Genomic DNA, 22,800 nt, shown 5'->3' on the forward strand with positions numbered 1-22,800 from the left:
TGTTCAGAAAGTCCTCACAGAGGAGCTGACAATCTCCCTTCACGTGTCCCAGACATCCCTCAGATCCCTGCCTTCACCCTGTGTCCAAAGTGTCTGCCCACCTGGCAGCACAGTGCTATTTTATCTCAGGTTCACCAGCTGGGTTTCAAAACCCTACATTTTAGGGACTAGGTGTGGCACAGACCTGTGCTGATCCTCTTAGTGAGATTCCCACCATGCTCTGGCTGTGCCAGTTTGTCCTAGGGCAGTCACACAAATGCACAGGGGCTTGGGAGTTTATGGTGAAGTGCAGTAAAAAGCCAGTGTCCAGGTTAGCTGCCCTCAGCAGGTGCTTCTACTCCTATGCTAGTGATCAGGGCAGCTCAATGGTGCCCACCAGCTCCTTTGTCTCCAGATAGGCCATGCCACCTCTCCCAAATGGACTTTCAAGAAGAGGAACCGTTTCTCCTGGTGTTACCCAGGGAATCCGCGGGCCACGATATCCACTTGGGCCTCTGCCCTCCTTCCCCACAAGAGCATGGTTAAGCCCACCAGGCATGACCCCAGAGATTGCAGGTACTTCTAAAACTTCAGACTTTGAGCTCTGCTGCTTATAAAAACTTGCAATCATCAGCCCCTCTTGCTTTCCCTGTCAATGGTTTTGAGCAAGTGTCTGTCTTGTGCACTGCTCTGTGTACTGCTCTCTCTCTCTCTTCCCTCTACTCTCCCTGATCAGGGCTGCCTCCCCTCCAGACCACCTGCAATTCTTTTTTTCCCCCAAATCATGTCTCCGTATCTTCTACTTCCCATGATGTGGCCTTTTTTCTGCCACTAGTGTTGCAGTCTGTACTGTCAATCCTCAGATCGATTTCTTAGGTGTTTAGAATGATTTGATATTTATCTAGCTGTGTTCAAGGGATGAGGCAAGTATAAGGTACCCCTCTTCCTCCTTCATCTTAACTCCTCCCCAGGTCACATTTCTTAATGTATTTTTAGTGTAAGTGAACTATGGCAAAATGTCATCAGAAGAAATTAGATTCCAGGAGGAAATTCTAAAGCTCATTACATTACTCTTAAATTTTATTAATGCCTTCAAGTTTGTGCATCATTTAAAACAAGATATGTGCTTTAAAAAGCATTCTTATACATAAATAGACCAATGAACAGCTAAGTAATTTATCCCTAAAACATGCACATCATTTTTATTCAGGTGTGTATAAGAAAGGGAAATAAGCTTTAAGTCTTCTTTGGATTAAAGACATTTGGAAATTATTACTGAATAATGTCAAATGTTTTCCTGGAACAAAAGTGTTTTTCCAATAGGAAATGCTGATATAATTAAAAGGCATTAGTGTTGATAAAGAAGACCAAGAAACATTGGCGCCATGTGTGATCATCAAGAAAGGAGTTCCAGTGGGCCTAAAGTATATGTCAAAGAAATGAATCTAGTAGCATGAATCAAAAGGTTTAGATGGAAGAACAGGTAGCAAGAGCCAGATTATGAGACACATATATATTCAAGGCACATGACTAGGATTACACAGGTGGCTAGGTTTTATAGACTACTTTGCTCTTTCATTTGGAAAATAGTCAAATGTAATGTAATTTCCACTTACTGGCATTTATTGATAAATAAATGATTTAGGGCAGCAAATATCCTTTCAGATACACACCAAAAGTACATTAATAGGTAACAGATGTCAGTGTAGCCAAAGCAGTATGATTACACTCCAGTTTTCCCGCACTGCAGTTAAATGGATGTTAAAAACTGGCTGGTATTATTTCTACATATCATACTGTCTACTCTCCAGTTTCACAAAAGAATTCTTCAAAGATAGTCAGATCACAGAATTTATTAATCCATAAAGGATACTGAAACTACTATTCAACAGAAGTCAAACCCAAACCCTAGAGTTGACTGTTGACTATAATCAATTTGGGCTTATGTCCCATACTACCTCTCCCTCATACACCTGAACACTAGTATATCACCGTGGTTGTCTTATTTTTCTCTGGTGAGCCAGAAGAATTTGCCTCGCCACCTCATCCACTACCTGTTCTATTAACTATACAATTGCCCTAAATATCCACAAAAAGAAAGAAATATTTAAAAAAACCACAATCTTCAACAATATTTAAGCCATCATCTTTTCAAATCAAATGCAATGGGAGAAAGAGAGGATATCATGCTCTGTAAGGTTTGTGAAAGGTCAAAAGTTTCTTCCTGAAAGTGAATACTAGAAGGAAAAGGTTAATTCTGTATATTTCTAATGGGCTAGCAAAATGTTCCCCATATGACTGACAGAATATGTTTAAAACTTTACCTGCATGGGCTCCTAGAAACAAGGAGCACCAACAAATTATTTACAATTCCCCAAATAACGATTTTCCATTTAAATTGTTTTCAAGCACCTAAAACTCTTCAATAGCAAAAGATGAGATGTTAGCGATGCTCTCTGTGTCTGGAATACAAAGTTCATCCAAAGTCTTAGTAGACAGCTAGTAAGACTGGTGGTTTCAACCTTGGTGACAGCTCTGTGCAATTACAAGTAAAACTGTTTCTCTAAATAGATGACTCTAATTAACAAACTAAAGAAACAAAAGCCTTTTTAAAGGTACTGCTGCAATAAATGGTTAAATCTGAAGTACACTAGAATAAACTAGACAAAGATAAATCTGGACACATACAACAAGATTTAAAACAAAAAAGAAACAGAAGACAGCTGAAGATACTGGCAGATACCATCTGTCAGTATTCAAAGGCTTAAGTCACATGGATTGCTTTTAATTCCTTGTTGTCTCATATCCTTGGTTAATGACAACTTTTTTGTTTTATTTCTTCACACAGCTTGGCCATGTAAATCCACCACAGAGAGGTGACACAATGATATAGATGAACACCTAGAGGGAGAAGGAAGGCAATTTTATTTTCTTGAATCCATCACAGACTCATAAATAATATATAAAGCAAGGTAAAAACCTATAAAAAGATACTGGTTCCATTACAGTAGCAGTTGTATAGTAATATAATACACCAATCAAGTATGTTCAAAGGCAGAAGCGGAGTTAAAGGGATCCTTTCTGATGATTTTATTTATTTATTTATCTAAAAGATTTTATTTATTTATTTATTTATTTAAAAGATTTTATTTATTTATTTGACAGAGATCACAAGTAGGCAGAGAGGCAGTCAGAGAGAGGAGGAAGCAAGCTTCCTGCTGAGCAGAGAGCCCGAAGTGGGGCTCGATCCCAGGACCCTGGGATCATGACCTGAGCCGAAGGCAGAGGCTTTAACCCACTGAGCCACCCAGGCGCCCCAAGATTTTATTTATTTATTTGACAGAGAGAGAACACAAGTAGGCAGAGAGGCAGGCAGGCTTGCGGGGTGGTGGGGAAAGCAGGCTCCCCGCTGAGCAGAGAACCCAATGCGGGGCTCAATCCCAGGACCCTGGGATCATGACCTGAGCCGAAGGCAGAGAACTAACCCACTGAGCCACCAGGCGCCCCTCCACTATACTTTTTTCATTGGGGTAAAAAGCAGTGGAGTTTTTCTCTTATTGGAAACCATGCAGAATCATCATTAATTATCAAGATCACAAATTATCCTAATTCTCCTGAGGCATGATTTTATTATTTTTATGAAGCATATTTTTAGGTTTTATACACATCTTACTTTTCATTATTAGGATGATTAGAAATATTTAAAAGTTTGAGGAGAGATTACGGATCTCTATCACCCATGAGCAAGAAATGTTGCTATTAACCTTTTGGTGAATAATGACATGACAATTACAATTACCAAATTCAAAAGAAAGCTGATGATACAAGTAACACAGTAAAAATGCTATTCCTATTCCTATTAAAATCATTAACTTTTTAACTGTATTGGGTTTTTGAAATACACACACACACACACACACACACATACATACCTATTTTATTTTCTTAAAGATTTTATTTGAGAGAGTGAGAAAGAGAGAAAGCATAAGCAGGGGTAGGAGCAGAGGCTGAGAGAGAAGCAGACTCCCCGCTGAGCAGGTAGCCCATTGCTGGGCTTGGTCCCAGAAACCTGGGATCACGACCTGAGCTGAAGGCAGACCTGAAGGCAGACACTTAACGAACTGAGTCATCCAGGCACCCCTGAAGTATTTTTTAATAGTATGCTTGTTCACATTACTAAATTCCAACAAATAGATTTATTTTAAACATTAGGTTCACTGCATTGATTTCATCATTTGTCTTGCTTTAAATTATAATTTTTTTATATCTTCAATGGTTGATTTCATTACTCAATGTTAGGGAAAAAAACACACTTATGAATTCCATGCTTGCTCCCAAAAGTCAGCAGGGTATTTTTACCTTACTTCTCTATAAATGTGAGGGAGGGTGGTGGTTTACAGCAAATTCTGGTTCTTAATGAATTTGTGTGCACGTGCGCGTGCGTGCGCGCGCACACACACACACACACACACACAGATATTCCAATTTGACATGAAGTTGACTATTTGCCACAGCTGAAATATAAGGATTTTTAAAGCTGAAGTACAATATATTAGGCAACAAGAGCTTTTGGGAAAGATTGATACTGCATTAAGAGCAGTGCTATGTATATAAATGATTAATAAATACAATCTGGATTTAACAACAATTCAGCTTTATAAATCAATCTAAATTCATAGACCCAAGCAGAAGGAAGAAGCTAAGCTGAGGAGCCTAGAATGTGCTACCTGAGTCTCCTGAGCAAGGAGACATTCTAGGCTATGGTGCAATTTTCAACAGATCTATGGCTGCTCTTCTGTTAGGTAAATGCAGCTATCTAAGGTGGAGGTCTTTCAACATGGGTCAAGGATAAGTGGAGCTGAGTCAGAGGTATCCGCTCAGAGTTAACTTTGGGTTTCTGCAAATGGCAAGAGGATGAGGAGAAAGGCTGTTTCACCCAGCCATAAACTACCCCCAAAGTAAAGCATCTCCCTCTCACCCCCCTTAGAGCAACAGCTCTCAAACTTTTCATTCAGGACCTCTTCAGATTCTTAAAAATTACTGAGGACTCCAAAGAGCTCTTACACAGGGGGATTATAACTAACAACACTTACCATATTAGAAATAAAGCTTTAAAAATACCTATAAAATTCATTTAAAAACAAAAATAATCCCATTACAGATAAACATAACTATATTTCTCCAAGATCAGTTTTATGTGTCAGCTTGGCTAGCTATAGTACACAGTTACCCAATTAAACACTAACCTAGGTGTCACTGTATTTTGTAGATGTGATTAAAGCCCATAAATCAGTTACCTTCAAGTAAAGCAGATTACCCTACAGCCTAGCCTGATTCAATCAGTTAGAAGTCCTTAACGTCAGAACTGAGGTTTCCTTGATGAATAAGAAATTATGTCTACAAATTATACCTTTGCTCCTGCCCCAGAGGTCCAGACTGCCCTTCCTGACAGATTTTGAACTTGCCCTGAGGATTCTGAACTTGCCAAGCCAGCTCCCACCATTGCATAAGCTAATTCCCTGTGATATATTCTTTATATCCAGAGAAATTCAAAGAGAGAGTACATATGTCAACAAGGACAATTCCGTTAAAAAAAAAAATTAAACTAAGAATAAGAGTTCTTAGAAATTTAAAGCATAGATATGAAAAATAAATACATAGGATGAACAGAGCTGAAAAGAAAATCAACTTGCAGGTGAAGAGTGAGCTGAATAATTCTCTCAAATGTAATAAAAAAAAAAGGAATTTAAGCATATTAGAAAGGTTACCAGACATTCAGGGTAGTTCAAAAATGTCCAATATCTGTTGTCATAGGGGTTACAAAAGAACAGCATATAGACTCACTTATATTTATAAACATGAGAACTACTAAATAAACATTAGCAAATTGAACTCATGATGCATTAAAGAAATACTACGTAACAGCCACTTAGTATTTACCCCAGAAGTGAAAGTACATTTATTAACGTAATTCTATATATTACTACTAAATGTAGATAGTCATATTGTGAACTCATTGCGAAGAGAAATATGATTTCCCAAAATTAAATGCCTACTCCTGACTAAAACTTCAGGCAATCTGGAAACAAAAATAAAATTATTTAATTTGTCAATAAAAATCTAACAATAATTCATAATACGTATCACTCTTTTTTTTTAAATATTTTATTTTTTTTATTTATTTGACAGAGGGAGATCACAAGTAGGCAGAGAGGCACGCAGAGAGAGGAAGGAAAGCAGGCTCCCCGCTGAGCAGAGAGCCTGATGCGGGGCTCGATCCCAGGACCCTGAGATCATGACCTGAGCTGAAGGCAGAGGCTTTAACCCACTGAGCCACTCAGGCGCCCCGTATCACTCTTTTTAAAAAAGATTTAATTTATTTGACAGAGAGAGAAAACAGTGGGGGAAGGGGAGAGGCAGAAGCAGGCTCCCCACTGGTAGGGAGCCCCACTGGTAGGGAGCCCCACTTGAGGGAGCCCCCAAATTATCTGTGCCGAAGGCAGATGCTTAACTGACTAAGCCATCCAGGTGCCCCTACATATCACTCTTATAAATATTAGAAGCATTCCACTTAAAACCAGGAACTAAATAAGATGCCCATTGGTACCATAATTATCCAACATTGCTAGTAATTGCAAATCTTATATACATACCTGCATGTAACTATGTAGAATTATATATAATGTGTATATAAATTTGATAACATTGAAATTATTAACAGATGGCATCATAATTTACCTACAGCATGAGTCAGCAAATTAGAGCTCATGGCCTGTGAGCTAGGAATGGTTTTTATACTTTTCAAAGTTAAAAAAAAAAAAGGATATATGACAGAGACGACATGCAGCCTGAAAAGCATAAAATATTTATTACAATATCTAGCAATTTACAGAACGTTTGCTGACTCCTGACAGAAGAATCAGAATACAGAAGAATAGACTGACAAACTATTATAACTAGGTAAGAGTTTTACAAAGTTGCCAGGCAGAAAAACAGATCAATTAGAAAAGAGAAAACAGAAATAAAGAAATGAAGCATTCAATCAGCTAGAAAATAGGAATATAATTAGAAAATATGGAATCAATTACAAGATGTAATTTTAAAAGAATCCCATTTCAGTACTGAAAAAAAAAACCATTAAATATCCAGGAATATCTGGAATGCCTTGCCTAATATCCTTACATATAAACATTCTCAATAGGAAGATGGGGTTTAAGTACAAACTTCTGGACTGTTTTCACAGGACAGCTAACCATTGAGAAAGAATTCAAGCATCCAGTTTCTTAAAGATTGAAAAATAAAATAACACACTAAAATGACAAAAACTTACGACTGAAACGATGATGATGATGATAGTGAGTTTGAGATTCTTCATACACATGGCTCGTGCAAGATTTCTGCTGGTTGTTTTGAAGGTGACAGACTAGGGGGAAAAATATGAATTATTTGATCCCTGGCACTGACTACAAGACCAATTTGTAGTAATACCTATAAAACTTTTACTTTCATTAATCATGTTCAATCATGAACTCATTCGTCTCTTCACAGGTAGAGATTAGCTATTCATGATCACAAGTTCACAGAAGCAGAACTAGGTCAGGGGTATGGTAAATAATACGAGCCCACTGGAAAAGCTTCTCCCCTTTTCCTTGCCCACCAAAGTATTGCATGTTGTGTCAGGAATCAGAAGTGGCTCTTCCTGCTAGTGTGAAAGCCTTTTCCTCTTTATGCTTCCAGGAAGAAAGGTTCCCTCTAACCAGCTGGTTGCAAACACATTTGCCTATTCTGCCCAAAACAATCCTGGGATTTTCTGAGCCATAAAAATCTTTCACTTTTCATCAGAAAATATGTATTTACTTATATGAGGCCCAAAATTCAAGAAACTTTGCTCCTTTAAGTTATCCATTTTCTTTTGCAACAGTGACTTTTCAATATCTACTGAACCATTCCCACCAGCCACCAAGAGTTTAAAGCAACTAAACAACAAAATTCCCTAGTAGCCCAGAAATTCCACTTCTAGGTATATATCCAACAGAGATGTATGCCCAAGTTCACCAAACATGGAATTAACAGTTCAATTGTACATATACTTCATCTATTCGAGAAGGTAGAGGAAAACATGCACATGCAAAGGAGACATGTGGAAAATATAAAAAAGAACCAAATCAAAACTGTAGAGATGAAAAATATATGAGGTGGGGATAACAGATTACAAACCACAAAAGAAAACTAACAGAAGCTATCCTAAATGAAACACAGGAAAAAAAAAAAAAAGACTGAAAAAAATGAACAGATCAACAGGACAAAACAGGGAATCCGGAATTAGAATAGATTCCCAACAGGGGAGCATGGATAAACAAATTGTAGTGGTAGACTTATACAACTGAATAGTACAAAACAATAAAATAAACTATTATCATATTGAACAATATGAATGAATCTCATAGACATAATAGTGAAAGAGGTCAGAGAGAAGCTAGTATATAATATATGAATCCATTTCTATACATTTAAGAACAAACAAAACATCATCTAGGGTAATGTAAGTCCTAAAATGGTTACCCCTGTTGGGGATTAGTAATAGGAAAAAGCACGAGGCAACTTTCTGTAATATTGGAATTTTTTTTTAATCTTGACCTAAGTGGCGGTTACATGCATATAGACATATGTGTAAAAAATAACCAAGTGGTACACATTCTGCACTTTATTCTTATATGTTATGCCTCCATAAAGAGAGACATCTGTTAATTAATTAGTACCTTTTGTTATTCTTTGTCACAGAGTCAACAAAATTAAAGACTTACTTGGGAATTATAGGCTATACTAGCACTGGCTAAACACAGACCATTCTAGCTAAATAGAGTAATCTTCATGGATTAAGAATTTGATCTGCAGATCTGGGATCAGATACTTCTTTGCCCCACAGCAATGGGTTACAAAGTGAGCCATTATAGAAACCTGCTATTTTGACTTGCTATATGGTACCACCCTTCCTCCAATTACCATATGCTTTGACTTAAAACTATTATCCTCCTAAGAACTACTGTTAATGGATGTCCCTATAAAACTAACAATAACAATAAACCTGAAATAGCTCTTACTGTGCACAAGACCCCGTGTTAGGCCTTTTGTGTGCATTATTTGATTTAATGAGGTAAGTTCCATTTTATAACAATGATGCCTGAGGCACAGCGAGGTTAAGTAATTTGTCTAAGGTTGCACAACTACTAAGTGGCAGAGAGGGGAATCAATCCCAGGAAGCTCTGACTGTAGAGCTTGTACTCCTAACTACTATAATCTAGCTGCCAGTAGGAATAAACATGATCACTCACTAATCCATTTCAAGGTGTAAACTACTCTGCATTTAAATTTATAATTGTGTAGACCTAAAATTTAATCGATCTTTGCCCTTCATCTATTCACATCTATTCACTATATATCATCTTTCCTGAAAACCCCCATCCACTATCCAGATAGAAAATGCAAAGACACACATAACTGTAGCATAAGTAGATCATAGGGACTCACTGACTCTTAAGGTTCACTGGCCCTTCCCAATTTGACTCAGCTATTATGGTAAGCAAGAAAGTTAACTTGATTGTCCAGTTTTCACGATTCATACTAGATTACAACTGGCCTGCACATTTATTTGTTTCATGTTTCACAAAATGTACAGAAACAGGATGGTATAAGCAAATGAGCTAAACTGTAAAGGCATCAACCTAAAGCTTTAAAAAAATGTTTCTGTATATTATGTTTTCCAAACCAAAATTTCCTTAATGGTTTTTAATGGGTTGTGACTTATTCTATGCTTCATTGTTATCCTTACCATCACAACATAATCACATATGGAGTTAGAAAGGAAAAAAACCCTGTAAATTATTAAATTTAACATAGTCCCCTATTATGTTAGCCATCAATATTTCTCTACTTTATTTAGATCCTGAAAAATATTACCATTTCCCATACTCACCGAATCCACAAGATTTTCTGTTTTATCTATCAATAATTCCAATCTTTCTCCTCGCTGAGCTACCAGATCTAAAAATGTTGGAAAAACCAGAAAATATGTTTATATTACAAACCTGCTATTTTTATCTTTAAACCAAATCTGATTTTAATTATAGTTGGTATTCTTGACAACAACACATATTTATTACAGAAGCACTTTTATCTTTAAGTAATAAAAGACTTTATTAAAGCTGATCAACTAAAGTAGGAATTGGCAGTTTTTTTTCTGTAAAAGGCCAGATACTAAATATTTTAGGCTTTCTGGGCCAAATGGTCTCTGTCACAATTACTCAACTCTGTTAGACAAAGACATTATGTAAATAAGTGGGCGTGATGGTATTCCAATAAAACTTTATGCAGATTTGATCCAAGAATCGAATCGTAGTTTACAAACCCTAAATTAAGCATATGATCTGATAGTTTTAAAAAATGGAGCCTTCAAAATGAGTGAGAGTTGGACACTTCCAGAATTAGCGTGAGAAATTCTACAGACCCTCTTCCCAACAAAACAACTACAACTTGAAAAATTATGAAAACAAAAGCCACCATCATTTAACGTCTCTGAAAACTATGAATGTCCTAAGGGCATATAGCAAATGGAGAAACATAAACAAAAAATTATCTAATTCTAGTAAGAACAGTGAGTCTATGGCATTTGAGCCATGACCTGCCATCGCTTAGCTGAGACAGAAGCTCTACTCTAGGCAAGTAAAGCCTGGAGGCTCTTCCTCTCCAGGTCCCTGCAACAGCCATGCTTTCTCTCCAGCAGGGGTAGGTCATTAACGTTTCTTCTCCCAACCCATCCTACCCTTAGCTCTATAATGCAGAAGCTCCATTCCCACAAGGCATGCCGGATAGGTCTGAGGTTCCTTTCCTTCATCTAGCCCTACACATAGGGCAGAAGTTCTATTAGAAGCTTTGTTAGATTGCACTGGATCAATTAATGTCTGGGGGAACTGTTACCAAAATACAGCAATTAGTTGCAGTTAGTGGAGGCTAACATCTGGGTGTGACACCAACAGAGGCAGACAAGCTAGAAGCTTGACAGGGAGTTGTGTCACTCCAGTGTGACTACACATCCTCAAAGCTATCCTTCTGAGAAATGACATTAGAGACAGCACACTGTGGGAAAACTAAAGTTCAAAGAAAAAGTCCAGCCTAGTCAATAAGCAAATAACCAAACAACAAACCCTGTAGGGTGGGAATCAGTACCTAGAGCTTCTGTAATACATTATCTAAAACATGTAGTTTTCAACAAAAAATTAAGAGATATGGGGGAAAAACCAAGAAACTGTGATCAATACACAGGAAAAAGAATAGAGGTCGGAAACTTACTTTGGTGGGGGGTAGGAGAGCTCAGCTATTGGACTTAGCAATGGAATGATATTAGAAATCAATAGCAGAAGGAAAACTTATGGGATGAAGCAAAAGCAGTGCATGGAAGGAAATTTAGAGCAGTAAACACCTACATTAAAGAGAGGATGTTATAGACTGAACTGTATCCCTCTGAAATTCATATATTGAAGCCCCAACTCTTAATGTGACAGTATTAGAGATGGGAGACTTTAGGGTATCATTAGGTTTAGATGAGGCCATCACAGCTTATGGTGAAATTAGTGTACAATAAGAAGAGACACCAGAGAGCTTACTCTCTGTCTTACTTTCTACCATGTGAGAACATAGTAAGAGAGGCCTTCTGCAATGGGAGGAGAGTTCTCTCCAGAATCTAACTAGGCAGGCACCTTGATCTTGGGACTTCAAGCCCCCAGAATTGTGAGAAAATGAATTTCTTTTATTAAAAAATTACTGTAGACTGGATAGTTTAAATAGTAGTAGCCTGAGCAGGCTAAGAAAAGAAGATTTCATACTAATAACTTACTACCTTAATGAACTGGAAAAAGAACAGCATACTAAAATCCAAAGCTAAAAGAAGGAAGGGAAAAAATATCAGAGCAGAAAAAATTAAATACAGAACAGAAAACACTAGAGAAAAATCAATGAAACCAGAATTAGGTTTTTGGAAAAGACCAAAAAAAAAAAAAAAGACAAAACCCTGCATAAACTGACCAAGAAAAAAAGACAGACAACTCAAATTACTGAAATAATCACAATCAACTTCACAGAAATGAAAGGGATCCTAAGAGAATACTATGAACAAGAGTATATCAATGCATTAGATAACTAAGATGAAATGGATAAATTCCTAGAAAGACATAAACCACCAAACCAGACTCAAGAAGAAATAGGAAATCTGAATAGTTACAACAGATTGAATAATTATAATTTTCTAAGATTTGACTATAGCTGATACACAGTCCTACATTAGTTTTGGGTATACCACACAGTGATTGAACGTCTCTACGTTATGCTATGCGTACCACAAATGTAGCTACCATCTGTCACCATACAGTGCTATCATTGACTATCTCTAACTTTCATCCCTATAACTTATCAATTTCCATAACTGAAAGCCTGTACTTCCCGCCCTCCTTCACCCCTTTTGTCCATCCTCCACTGCCCTCCCATCTGGCAAGCATCCATCTGTTCTCTGTAGTTATGGGTCTATTTCTGTGGGGAGAGTGGGCATCCTTGTTGTGTTCCTGATCTCAACGGGAAGGCTGTAAGCTTTTTCCCATTGAGGATGATATTTGCTGTGGGTCTTTCATAGATACATTTGATGAGGTTCAGGAATGTTCCCTCTATCCCTATACTTTGAAGCGTTTTAATCAGGAACGGATGATGGATTTTGTCCAGTGTTTTTTCTGCATCAATTGAGAGGACCATGTGGTTCTTCTCTCTTCTCATATTAATTTGTTGTATCACATTGATTGATTTGTGAATGTTGAACCATCCTTGTAGCCTAGGGATGAATCCCACCTGATCATGGTGGATAATCTTTCTAATGTGCTGTTGGATCCTGTTGGCTAGCATCTTGTTGAGAATCTTAGCATCCATATTCATCAGTGATATTGGTCTGAAATTCTCCTTTTTGGTAGGGTCTTTGCCTGGTTTGGGGATCGGGGTAATACTGGCTTCATAGAAAGAGTCTGGAAGTTTTCCTTCTGCTTCAATTTTTTGAAACAGCTTCAGGAGAAAGACAGTCTCTTCAATAAATGGTGCTGGGAAAACTGGACAGCAATGTGTAGAAGAATGAAACTCGACTATTCTCTTACACCGTACACAAAGATAAACTCAAAACTGATAAAAGACCTCAACGTGAGACAGGAATCTATCAGAATCCTAGAGGAGAACATAGGCAGTAATCTCTTTGATATCAGCCACAGCAACTTCTTTCAAGATATGTCTCCAAAGGCAAAGGAAACAATAGCGAAAATAAACTTTTGGGACTTCATCAAAATCAAAAGCTTCTGCACAGCAATGGAAACAGTCAAGAAAACAAAGAGGCAACCCACGGAATGGGAGAAGATATTTGCAAATGACAGTACAGACAAAAGGTTGATATCGGGGATCTATAAAGAACTCCTCAAACTCAACACACACCAAACAGATAATCATTTCAAAAAATGGGCAGAAGATATGAACAGACACTTCTCCAGTGAAGACATACAAATGGCTAGCAGACACATGAAAAAATGTTCATCATCACTAGCCCTCAGGGAGATTCAAATTAAAACCACATTGAGATATCACCTTACACCAGTTAGCACGGCCAAAATTAGCAAGACAGGAAACAACATGTGTTGGAGGGGATGTGGAGAAAGGGGAACCCTCTTCCACTGTTGGTGGGAATGCAGGTTGGTGCAGCCTCTTTGGAGAACAGTGTGGAGATTCCTCAGGAAATTAAAAATAGACCTTCCCTATGACTCTGCAATTGCACTCCTGGGTATTTACCCCAAAGATACAGATGTCGTGAAAAGAAGGGCCATCTGTACCCCAATGTTTATAGAAGCAATGGCCACGGTCACCAAACTGTGGAAAGAACCAAGATGCCCGTCAACGGATGAATGGATAAGGAAGATGTGGTCCATATACACTATGGAGTATTATGCCTCCATCAGAAAGGACGAATACCCAACTTTGGTAGCAACATGGGCGGGACTGGAAGAGATTAGGCTGAGTGAAATAAGTCAAGCAGAGAGAGTCAATTATCATATGGTTTCAATTATTTGTGGAGCATAACAAATAGCATGGAGGACATGGGGAGTTAGGAGAAGGGAGTGGGGGGAAATTGGAAGGGGAGGTGAACCATGAGAGACTATGGACTCTGAAAAACAATCTGAGGGGTTTGAAGTGGCGGGGGGGTGGGAGGTTGGATAAACCAGGTGGTGGGTATTATAGAGGGCATGGATTGCATGGTGCACTGGGTGTGGTGCAAAAATAATGAATACTGTTATGCTGAAAATGAAAAATAAATTAAAAAAAAGTATTCCAATTTGCAGTGAAGAAGTCAAACTCTGTCTCTTCAAAATATCTGTTCTGAAAAACTTAAGCTGCCAAAGAAACACACAGAAAAACAACAAAATCAGGAAAGCACTACATGAACAAAATCTGAGATGTAACAGAGAGACAGAAGTCATAACAAAGAATCAAACAAATTCTGGAGGTGAAGAATGAATGAGATGAAAAATTCAATAGAAAACATCTACCTCAAAGTAATCTAAATGGAAGACATAATAAGTGAGCTAGAGGATAGGAACTTTAAGACAGACAACCCAGGGGACAGCAAACAGAAAATAATGAAAAATAATCCAAAAAGCCTGTAAGATCAAAGGGACTCCATCAAACACACACATATTAGAATAACTGGGTTCCAGGAGTAAATAAGAGGGGCAACAAGACAGAAAGCTTATTTAAAGAAATAATAGTGGAAAACTTTCCAAATCTGGAGAGAGACCTGGACATCTAAGTTCATAAAGGTAAGAGATCACCCTATTATCTCAATGCAAAAAGACCTCCTTAAGATACATCATAATAAAACTGTCAAAAATCAAAGATAAAGACAGACTCCTAAAAGCAGCCAGAGGAAAAATAAAACTATAACCTACAAATATAATCCTATTATGCTATGAATGGATTTTGCAGCAGAGACCCTAAAGGCCAGAAACAAATGTGAAATAATATATCCAAAGTGTTGAAAGAAAAAACTGCCAGCCAATAGTCTATATGACAAAGTTATCCTTAAACATGAAAGAGAAATAAGATATCCTCAGACAAATAAAAGCTAAGGGAGTTCATTACCACTAGACTTGCCATGCAAGAAATTCTAAAAGGAAAAGACACTAGTGACATGAAAACACAGAAAAGGGTTTAATACACTGGTAAAGTTTAAATGTACAGACTTAGAAAACTAATTCTGTAATAAGATGGAGTGTTAAACACTTAGATACAGTATAAAGGTTAAAATAAAAGAGTATTAGAAATATCTACTTTGTTGAAGATTAGTTGACCATAGAATTGAGGGTCTATTTCTGGGCTCTCTATTCTGTTCCACTGATCTATGTGTCTGTTTTTGTGCCAGTACCATACTGTCTTATGATGACAGCTTTGTAATAGAGCTTGAAGTCCGGAATTGTGATGCCACCAACTTTGGCTTTCTTTTTCAATATTCCTTTGGCTATTCGAGGTCTTTTCTGGTTCCATATAAATTTTAGAATTATATGTTCCATTTCTTTGAAAAAAATGGGTGGGATTTTTATAGGAATTGTATTAAATGTGTAGATTGCTTTAGGTAGCATAGACATTTTCACAATATTTGTTCTTCCAATACAGGAGCATGGAACATTTTTTCATTTCTTTGTGTCTTCCTCAATTTCTTTCATGAGTACTTTATAGTTTTCTGAGTATAGATTCTTAGCCTCTTTGGTTAGGTTTATTCCTAGGTATCGTATAGCTTTGGGTGCAATTGCAAATGGGATTGACTCCTTAATTTCTCTTTCTTCTGTCTCGTTGTTGGTGTAGAGAAATGCATCTGATTTCTGTGCATTGATTTTATATCCTGACACTTTACTGAATTCCTGTACAAGTTCTAGCTAGCTGAGTGCTGTGAAGTGTATAAACGCGGCGATTCACAGACCTATACCCCTGGGGATAAAAATACACTATATGTTTATTTAAAAAAAATTTTTAAATCATAAAACAGAAATATCTGTAACTACTATAATTTTTTTTAACAAAAACACAGTAGAAAAAGGCAAATTGTGACACCAGGAGTATAAAAGGGGAGTAAATATGTGGAGTTTTTGTATGAAAAGTTGCTATCACCTTAAAGTTGACTATTTTATATGTAAGATGGTTAATGCAAGGCCCATGGTACCTGCAAAGCAAAAACCTGGAGTAGATTCACAAAAGATACTGAAATAGGAAAGGGAACACACAATCCCAAAATATCACCAATTTTAAAAAGTGGGCAGACATTTGAGACAATATAGATAGACATAGAGGGTATCATGCAAAATGAGGTAAGTAAGATAAGGGTAAATACCATATGGTTTCACTTATATGTGGAATCTAAGAAACAAAACAAACAAAACCAGAAACATGCATAAATAATGAGAACTGGTGGTTGCCAGAGGGGAGGAGGTCAGGGGAGAGGTGAAATAAGTGAAGTGGATTAAGAGGGTCAGATTTCCAGTTATAAAATAAGTAAGTAACAAGGATGAAAAGTATTACACAGGGAATATAGCTAATACTATCATAATAAGTTTCTATGGTGAGAGATGGAACTACACTTATGGTGGTGAGCACTTCTTAATGTATATAATTGTCACATCACTATGTTGTACATCTGAAACTAATGTAATATGGTGTGTCAACTACATCTCAATTAAAACTTACTAATATTTTCTGGGATACACAGATATATATATATATATATATATATATATATATATATATATATATTTCTGGGGCAAAAAAATAAAAGGAAAAAAATAAAAAGGCAGAAATGGAAGGAAAAAGGAACAACAAAATAACTCTAGAAAGCAATGAATAAAATGGAATTAGTAAAAATTACTCTAACTGTAAGAAGTTCACCAATCAAAAGGCACAGAGTGACTGGATGGATTAAAAATAAAAAAGACCCAACGATATGCTACTTACATGAGACTCAATGCAGATTTAAGTACACACATAGGCTTAAAGTGAAGGTATGGAAAAAGATATTCCATTCATGTGGAAACCAAAAGAAAGTGGGGATAAAATAAGAAGGTACACCAAAGATGCTTAAAAAAAAGATAAATACAGTCATTATATAATATTAAAGTGGTCAATTCACTAAGAAGATACAACAATTTTAAATATATATGCACACAGGGGTGTGCGTTGCTCAGTTGGTTAAGTATGCGTCCAACTCTTGATTTCAGCTCAGTTCATGGTCTCAGGATTACGGTATTGAGCCCCACACTGGGCTCTGTGCTCAGCAGGGAGTCCGCTTGGGACTCCCTCTCTCCCTCTCTCTCTGCCTCTCCCCCTACTCTCACACTCTCTTTCTCTCTAAAATAAAATTTAATCTTCAAAAAAATAAATATATATGCACACAATATCAGGGTTAGATACTTACATATTAAGATACCTAAGCATCTGTGGCGCCTGGATGGCTCAGTGGATTAAGCCACTGCCTTCAGCTTGGATAATGATCTCGGGGTCCTGGGATTGAGCCCCGCATCTGCCTCAGCATCCCTGCTGAGCAGAAAGCCTGCTTCCCCCTCTCTCTCTGCCTGACTCTCTGCCTACTTGTGATCTGTCAAGTGAATAAATAAAATCTTAAAAAAAAAAAACCACCCAAAACCTAAGTATCTTAATATTAGCAGATCTGAAGGAAGATAATAATACAATAATAGCAGGCGACTTCAATACACCTCTTTCTAGCAATGACTAACATCCAGACAGAAATCAACAAGGAAACATGACTTAAACCATACAAGTGGTCATAACAGGCATACACAGAACATTCCATCCAACAGCAGCAGAATACACATTCTTCTCAAGTGCACAAGGAACATTCTCCAGGATACGTCAGATGATAGGACACAAAACAAGTCTTAACAATTTTAGGAAAAAAATCATACCAAGTTTCTTGTCCAACCACAGTAGTATGATACTAGAAATCAACAAGCAGAAAGCTGGAAAATCTACAAATATGTGGAAGCTAAATAACACACTCCTGAACAAACAATGGATTAAAGAAAAAAAATCAAAAGGAACCAGAAACAAGAAAAAACTAAGCCCAAAGTTAGTGGAAGGAAGGAAATAAAGAAAGACCAAGGTGGAAATTAATGAAATAGAAACCAGAAAAATAGAAAAGATAAACAAAACTGATGGCTGGTTTTTTTTTTTTTTTGAATCAACAAAATTGACAAACCTCTAGCTAGACTAAGGGAAAAAAGAAGGTTCAAATAAAATCAGAAATAGGAGACATTACAACTGATACTACAGAAATACACAGGATCATAAGAGACTCTTATGAATAATTATATGACAACAAACTGGATAAAGAAGAAATGGATATAATCCTAGAAACATAAAGCCTACCAAGACAGAATCAGGAAGAAATAGAAATTCTGAACTTTCCAAAAATGGGTAAGGAGACTCAATCTGTAACCAAAAACCTCCTAACAGAGAAAAACCTAAAACCAGATGGCTTCATTGGTGAATTATACCAAACACTTAAAGCAAAATTAATGCCAAACCTTCCCAAACTCTTCCAAAAAAACCAAACAGGAAATACTTCCAAACTCATTTTATAAGGCCAGAATTACCCTGACACCAAATCCAGACAGGAACACAAGAAAACCATAGACCAATATCCCTGATGAACACATGTTGCACATGAACCAGTGCAACAGAACAGAGATCGCAGAAACAAACTCCCACATACACCATTGACTAAGATGTCACAAGAGAGCCAAGAATACTCACTAGGGAAAAGACAGTCTCTTCAACAAATAATGCTGGGAAAACTGGATACCACATGCAGAAAACTAAAATTGGATTCCTTACAACACCTCCCAAAAAATAACTTGAAATGGATTAAAGACTCAAATTCCAAGACTAAAACTATTAAATTCCTAGAAGAAAACACAAAGGAGAAGGTTTTTGACACTCGTCCTCAAGCAAAACTCAAGTGGAACTACATCAAACTAAAACAGCTTCTGACCAGCAAAATAAACAATCAACAAAATGAAAAGGTAATCTACAGAATGGAAGAAAATATTTATAAACCATATACTAGATAAGGGGTTAATATCTAAAATAAGGAATCCATACAACTCAGTTAACAACAACAACAACAAAAAAAACACTTATTAAAAATGGGCAAAGGAACTGAATAGACACTTTTCCAAAGAAGACATCTGGATGGCCAACAGACACATGAAATGTTGCTCAACATCACTAATCTTCAGGGACAGGCAAATCAAAGCCACAATGAGATACTGTGGATATCACACCTGTTTGAATAGCTATCATCAAGAAGACAAGAAATCACAAGTGTTGGTGAGGATGTGGAGAGAAGGAAACCCTTATGTGCTGTTGGTGGGAATATAAACTGGTTCAGCCACTATGGAAAATAGTATAAAGGTTCCTCAAAAAATTAAAAATACGGGGTGTCTGGGTAGCTCTGTTGGTGAAGTGGCTGCTTTCTGCTCAGATCATGATCCCAGGGTCCTGGGATTGAGCCCAGCATCGGGTTCCCTGCTCAGCGGGGAGCCTGCTTCTCCCTCTCCCTCTGCTGCTCCCCCTGCTTGTGCGTGCCCTGTCAAATAAGCAAATAAAATATTTTTTAAAAATTAAAAATGCAACTATAATATTATCTAGCAATTCTACTTCTGGGTATATACCCAAAGGAAATGAAAACAGGATACTGAAAAGACATTTGCATGCCCATGCTTAATGTAGCATTATTCTCAATAGCCAAGATACAAAAACAACCTAAGTGTGCATCAATGGATAAATGTCTAAAAAGATGAAGTATATATACATGCAACAGAATATTACTGAGTCACAAAAAAGAATGATACCCTGTCATTTGTGACAACACAGATGGATCCTGAGGGCACTATGCTTAGTGCTATAAGCCAGACAGAGAAAGACATGTATTATATATTACTTATAAGTAATATAAGAATCTAAAACTGCCAAATTTGTAGCAACAGAGAACAGAATGGTGGTTACCAGGTGCTGGGAGATGGACAAACTGGGGAAGTGTTGTTAAAGGGTACAAAATTACAACTAGAAGATGAATAAATTCTGGAGATCCAGTGTACAGCACCAATTATACTAAAAAATACTGTATTATATACTTCAATATTGCTAAGAGACTAGATCTTAAATGTTTTCACCACAAAAAAAGAAATGACAATTTATATGACATGATAGTGGTGTTAGCTAAAAGCTAAAGTGGTAATCATATTGCAATATATATATATATATGTATCAACATGTTGTACACCTTAAATCACATGATGTTTATGTAAATTGTATCTCAATAAATAAAAAAACAAGAACAAAGGGGGATTTATTAGCCAACAAGCAGAGTAAAGGGGTAGTCAGTAGATGAAAAATTACTGAGGAAAAAAATCAAGGGTAAGGTTCTATCCTTTTATTTACCTTAGGCCTAAACTACCCTAAAATAATCTTCCTAAAGGCAAGCCAAGGACTTATTCATCAAAGGCAGAGGATGAGGAACCTGATCAGCTATCAAAGGTGATCAGATATCAAGGGTAGGGGATTAACTTAAGACTGGCTCAGGTAGACGTGGGACACAGCCCAAGAATCAGGCCTAGTCAAATAGAGGGCTCAGAGGAGATGGTCCAACACTTGGTCAAGCAGTCCTTGGCATGTAAGATCTATATGCCAAAAGCTACAAAACATCATTGAAAAAAATCAAAGAAGACCTAAATAAATGAAAAAACATCTCATCTTCATAAATCAGAAGTTTAATATTATTGAACTTGGCAATATTTCCCAAACTGGTTGCATAACTCTGAATATATTAAAAAATCACTGATAGTATACTTCAAATAGGTGAATTGTATGCTCTATGACTTTATCTCAATAAAGTTGTTAAGAAAACCAATCTGTTAAAAATCAAAGAGAGATGATTAGAAATGCTTTTGCTATATTTTAATTTGATTATCTCAGTAATCCTAAAAATAAATCATTTAAAAGTAGTTGACTTAGTAGTTTCATTTTCTGGGAACTTCATGCATTTGCAATAAAAATACAGTAGTTGGCTGATTCATTTTTGGATGAAATAAATAAATTTGGTAACAAAACCAGAAAAGAAATATTAGTTTATTCAGCTGATTCTCTAGTCTGCATCTAGACATACAATTAAAACTAAAATCAATGAGAGGAAATTACTTCAAATAGCTAAGAGACAAAAATATCAAGAAATGCATGTTTCTCCCTTTTATGCTCAACATCACTGATTATTAGGGAAATACAAATCAAAACTACAAAGAGATACCACCTCACACCAGTTAGAATGGCTAAAATTAACAACACAGGAAACAACATGTGTTGGAGAGGATGTGGAGAAAGGGGAACCCTTTTGCACTATTGGTGGGGATGTAAGTTGGTGCAAACACTCTGGAAAACAGTATGGTAAGTCCTCAAGAAGTTAAACATAGAACTACTTTATGATCCAGTAACTGTACTACTAGGTATTTACCTGAAGAATACAAAAATACAGATTTGACAGGAGACATGCTATAAACACCAAAGTTTATAGCAGCGTTATCTACTATAGCCAAACTATGGAAAGAGCCCAAATGTCCATCAACTGATGAATGGATATAGAAGAGGGGGTATATGTATACACACACACAGGTACACACACAATGGAATATTACTCAGCCATCAAAAAGAATGAAATGTTGCCATTTGCAATGATGTGGATACAGCTAGAGATTGCAATGCTAAGCAAAATAAGTCAGAGAAGGCCAACTGCCATATGATTTCACTTGTATGTTAAATTTACGAAACAAATGAACAAATGGGGGGGGAAAAAAGAAACAGAGAGATAAACGAAGAAACAGACTCTTACCTATAGAGAACTCAGTGATGGTTACCAGAGGGGAGGTTGGGTGGGAGAATGTTACATAGGTGGTGGGGATGAAGGAGGACACTTGTGGTGAGCACTGGGTGCAGTATGGAACTGCTGAATCACTCTACTGTACACCTGAAACTAATATTACACTACATGTTAACTAACTGGAATGAAAATAAAAATTTTTTAAAAAATGTTTCTCCCTTTTGATTATTAATCTCATTCCTGGGACTTAATCTCAAGAAAATAAGAAAAATAGGCACAAAATCATTTATAGCAGTACTGCTATTATAACACAAACCTCTAAATCAGTGCTACCTAACAAGTGTTTGCTAATGCTTCAACCAAGTCCCTAAGCACACAGTTCAGTCCAACTGACATATTCGTAACAAGATGTTCTCAGTGAAGGAAACACAGCACTGACTTACAGGCCGGTGCAAGCTCTTTGGTTATAAAACAATATGTGGAGTAACATTGCTCTTAAGAACCAAAGTGTCCAAAATAAGGACGGTTCTAACCTATAATATAACCCAATGAAATACTGTATGAGCATAAAGTAGATTAATGATAGCTAACAATAATTCAGCTCTTAGTACTGTACTAGGCACCATACAAGATGCTTTACATACATTATCTCCTTTATCCTGGTGACCTTAGGTTCTACCATCTCCTTTTTGCAGATTAGGAAACAAAGTTCAAAGAAGTCAGAGGACTGACCAAGGACTACCAGCAGGCTGGAAGTGAAATCAGGACTCAAACTCAGGCAAATATGACTCCAAATCTTGGTCACTATATTATAT

At 36.8% G+C, this 22,800-nt stretch overlaps 1 protein-coding gene across 6 annotated transcripts in view; it reads right to left on the bottom strand.

The window, feature by feature from the left end:
• Window positions 1–1,041: 1,041 nt before the first annotated feature.
• Window positions 1,042–22,800, bottom strand: part of VAMP7 (vesicle associated membrane protein 7) — a 43,553-nt gene continuing 21,794 nt past the window's right edge. For all 6 annotated transcript variants that reach the window (XM_082716671.1, XM_082716676.1, XM_082716672.1 and 3 more), the window contains 3 exons: window positions 9,953–10,020; window positions 7,310–7,402; window positions 1,042–2,880 (listed from right to left, as the gene is read on the bottom strand). In XM_082716671.1, coding sequence (XP_082572797.1) covers window positions 2,812–2,880; window positions 7,310–7,402; window positions 9,953–10,020 — 230 coding nt within the window. In that variant the 3' untranslated portion in view covers window positions 1,042–2,811. The remainder of the gene's footprint in view (window positions 2,881–7,309; window positions 7,403–9,952; window positions 10,021–22,800) is intronic.

Source organism: Mustela nivalis, assembly GCF_964662115.1.
Source record: "Mustela nivalis genome assembly, chromosome: X".
NCBI lineage: Eukaryota > Metazoa > Chordata > Mammalia > Carnivora > Mustelidae > Mustela > Mustela nivalis.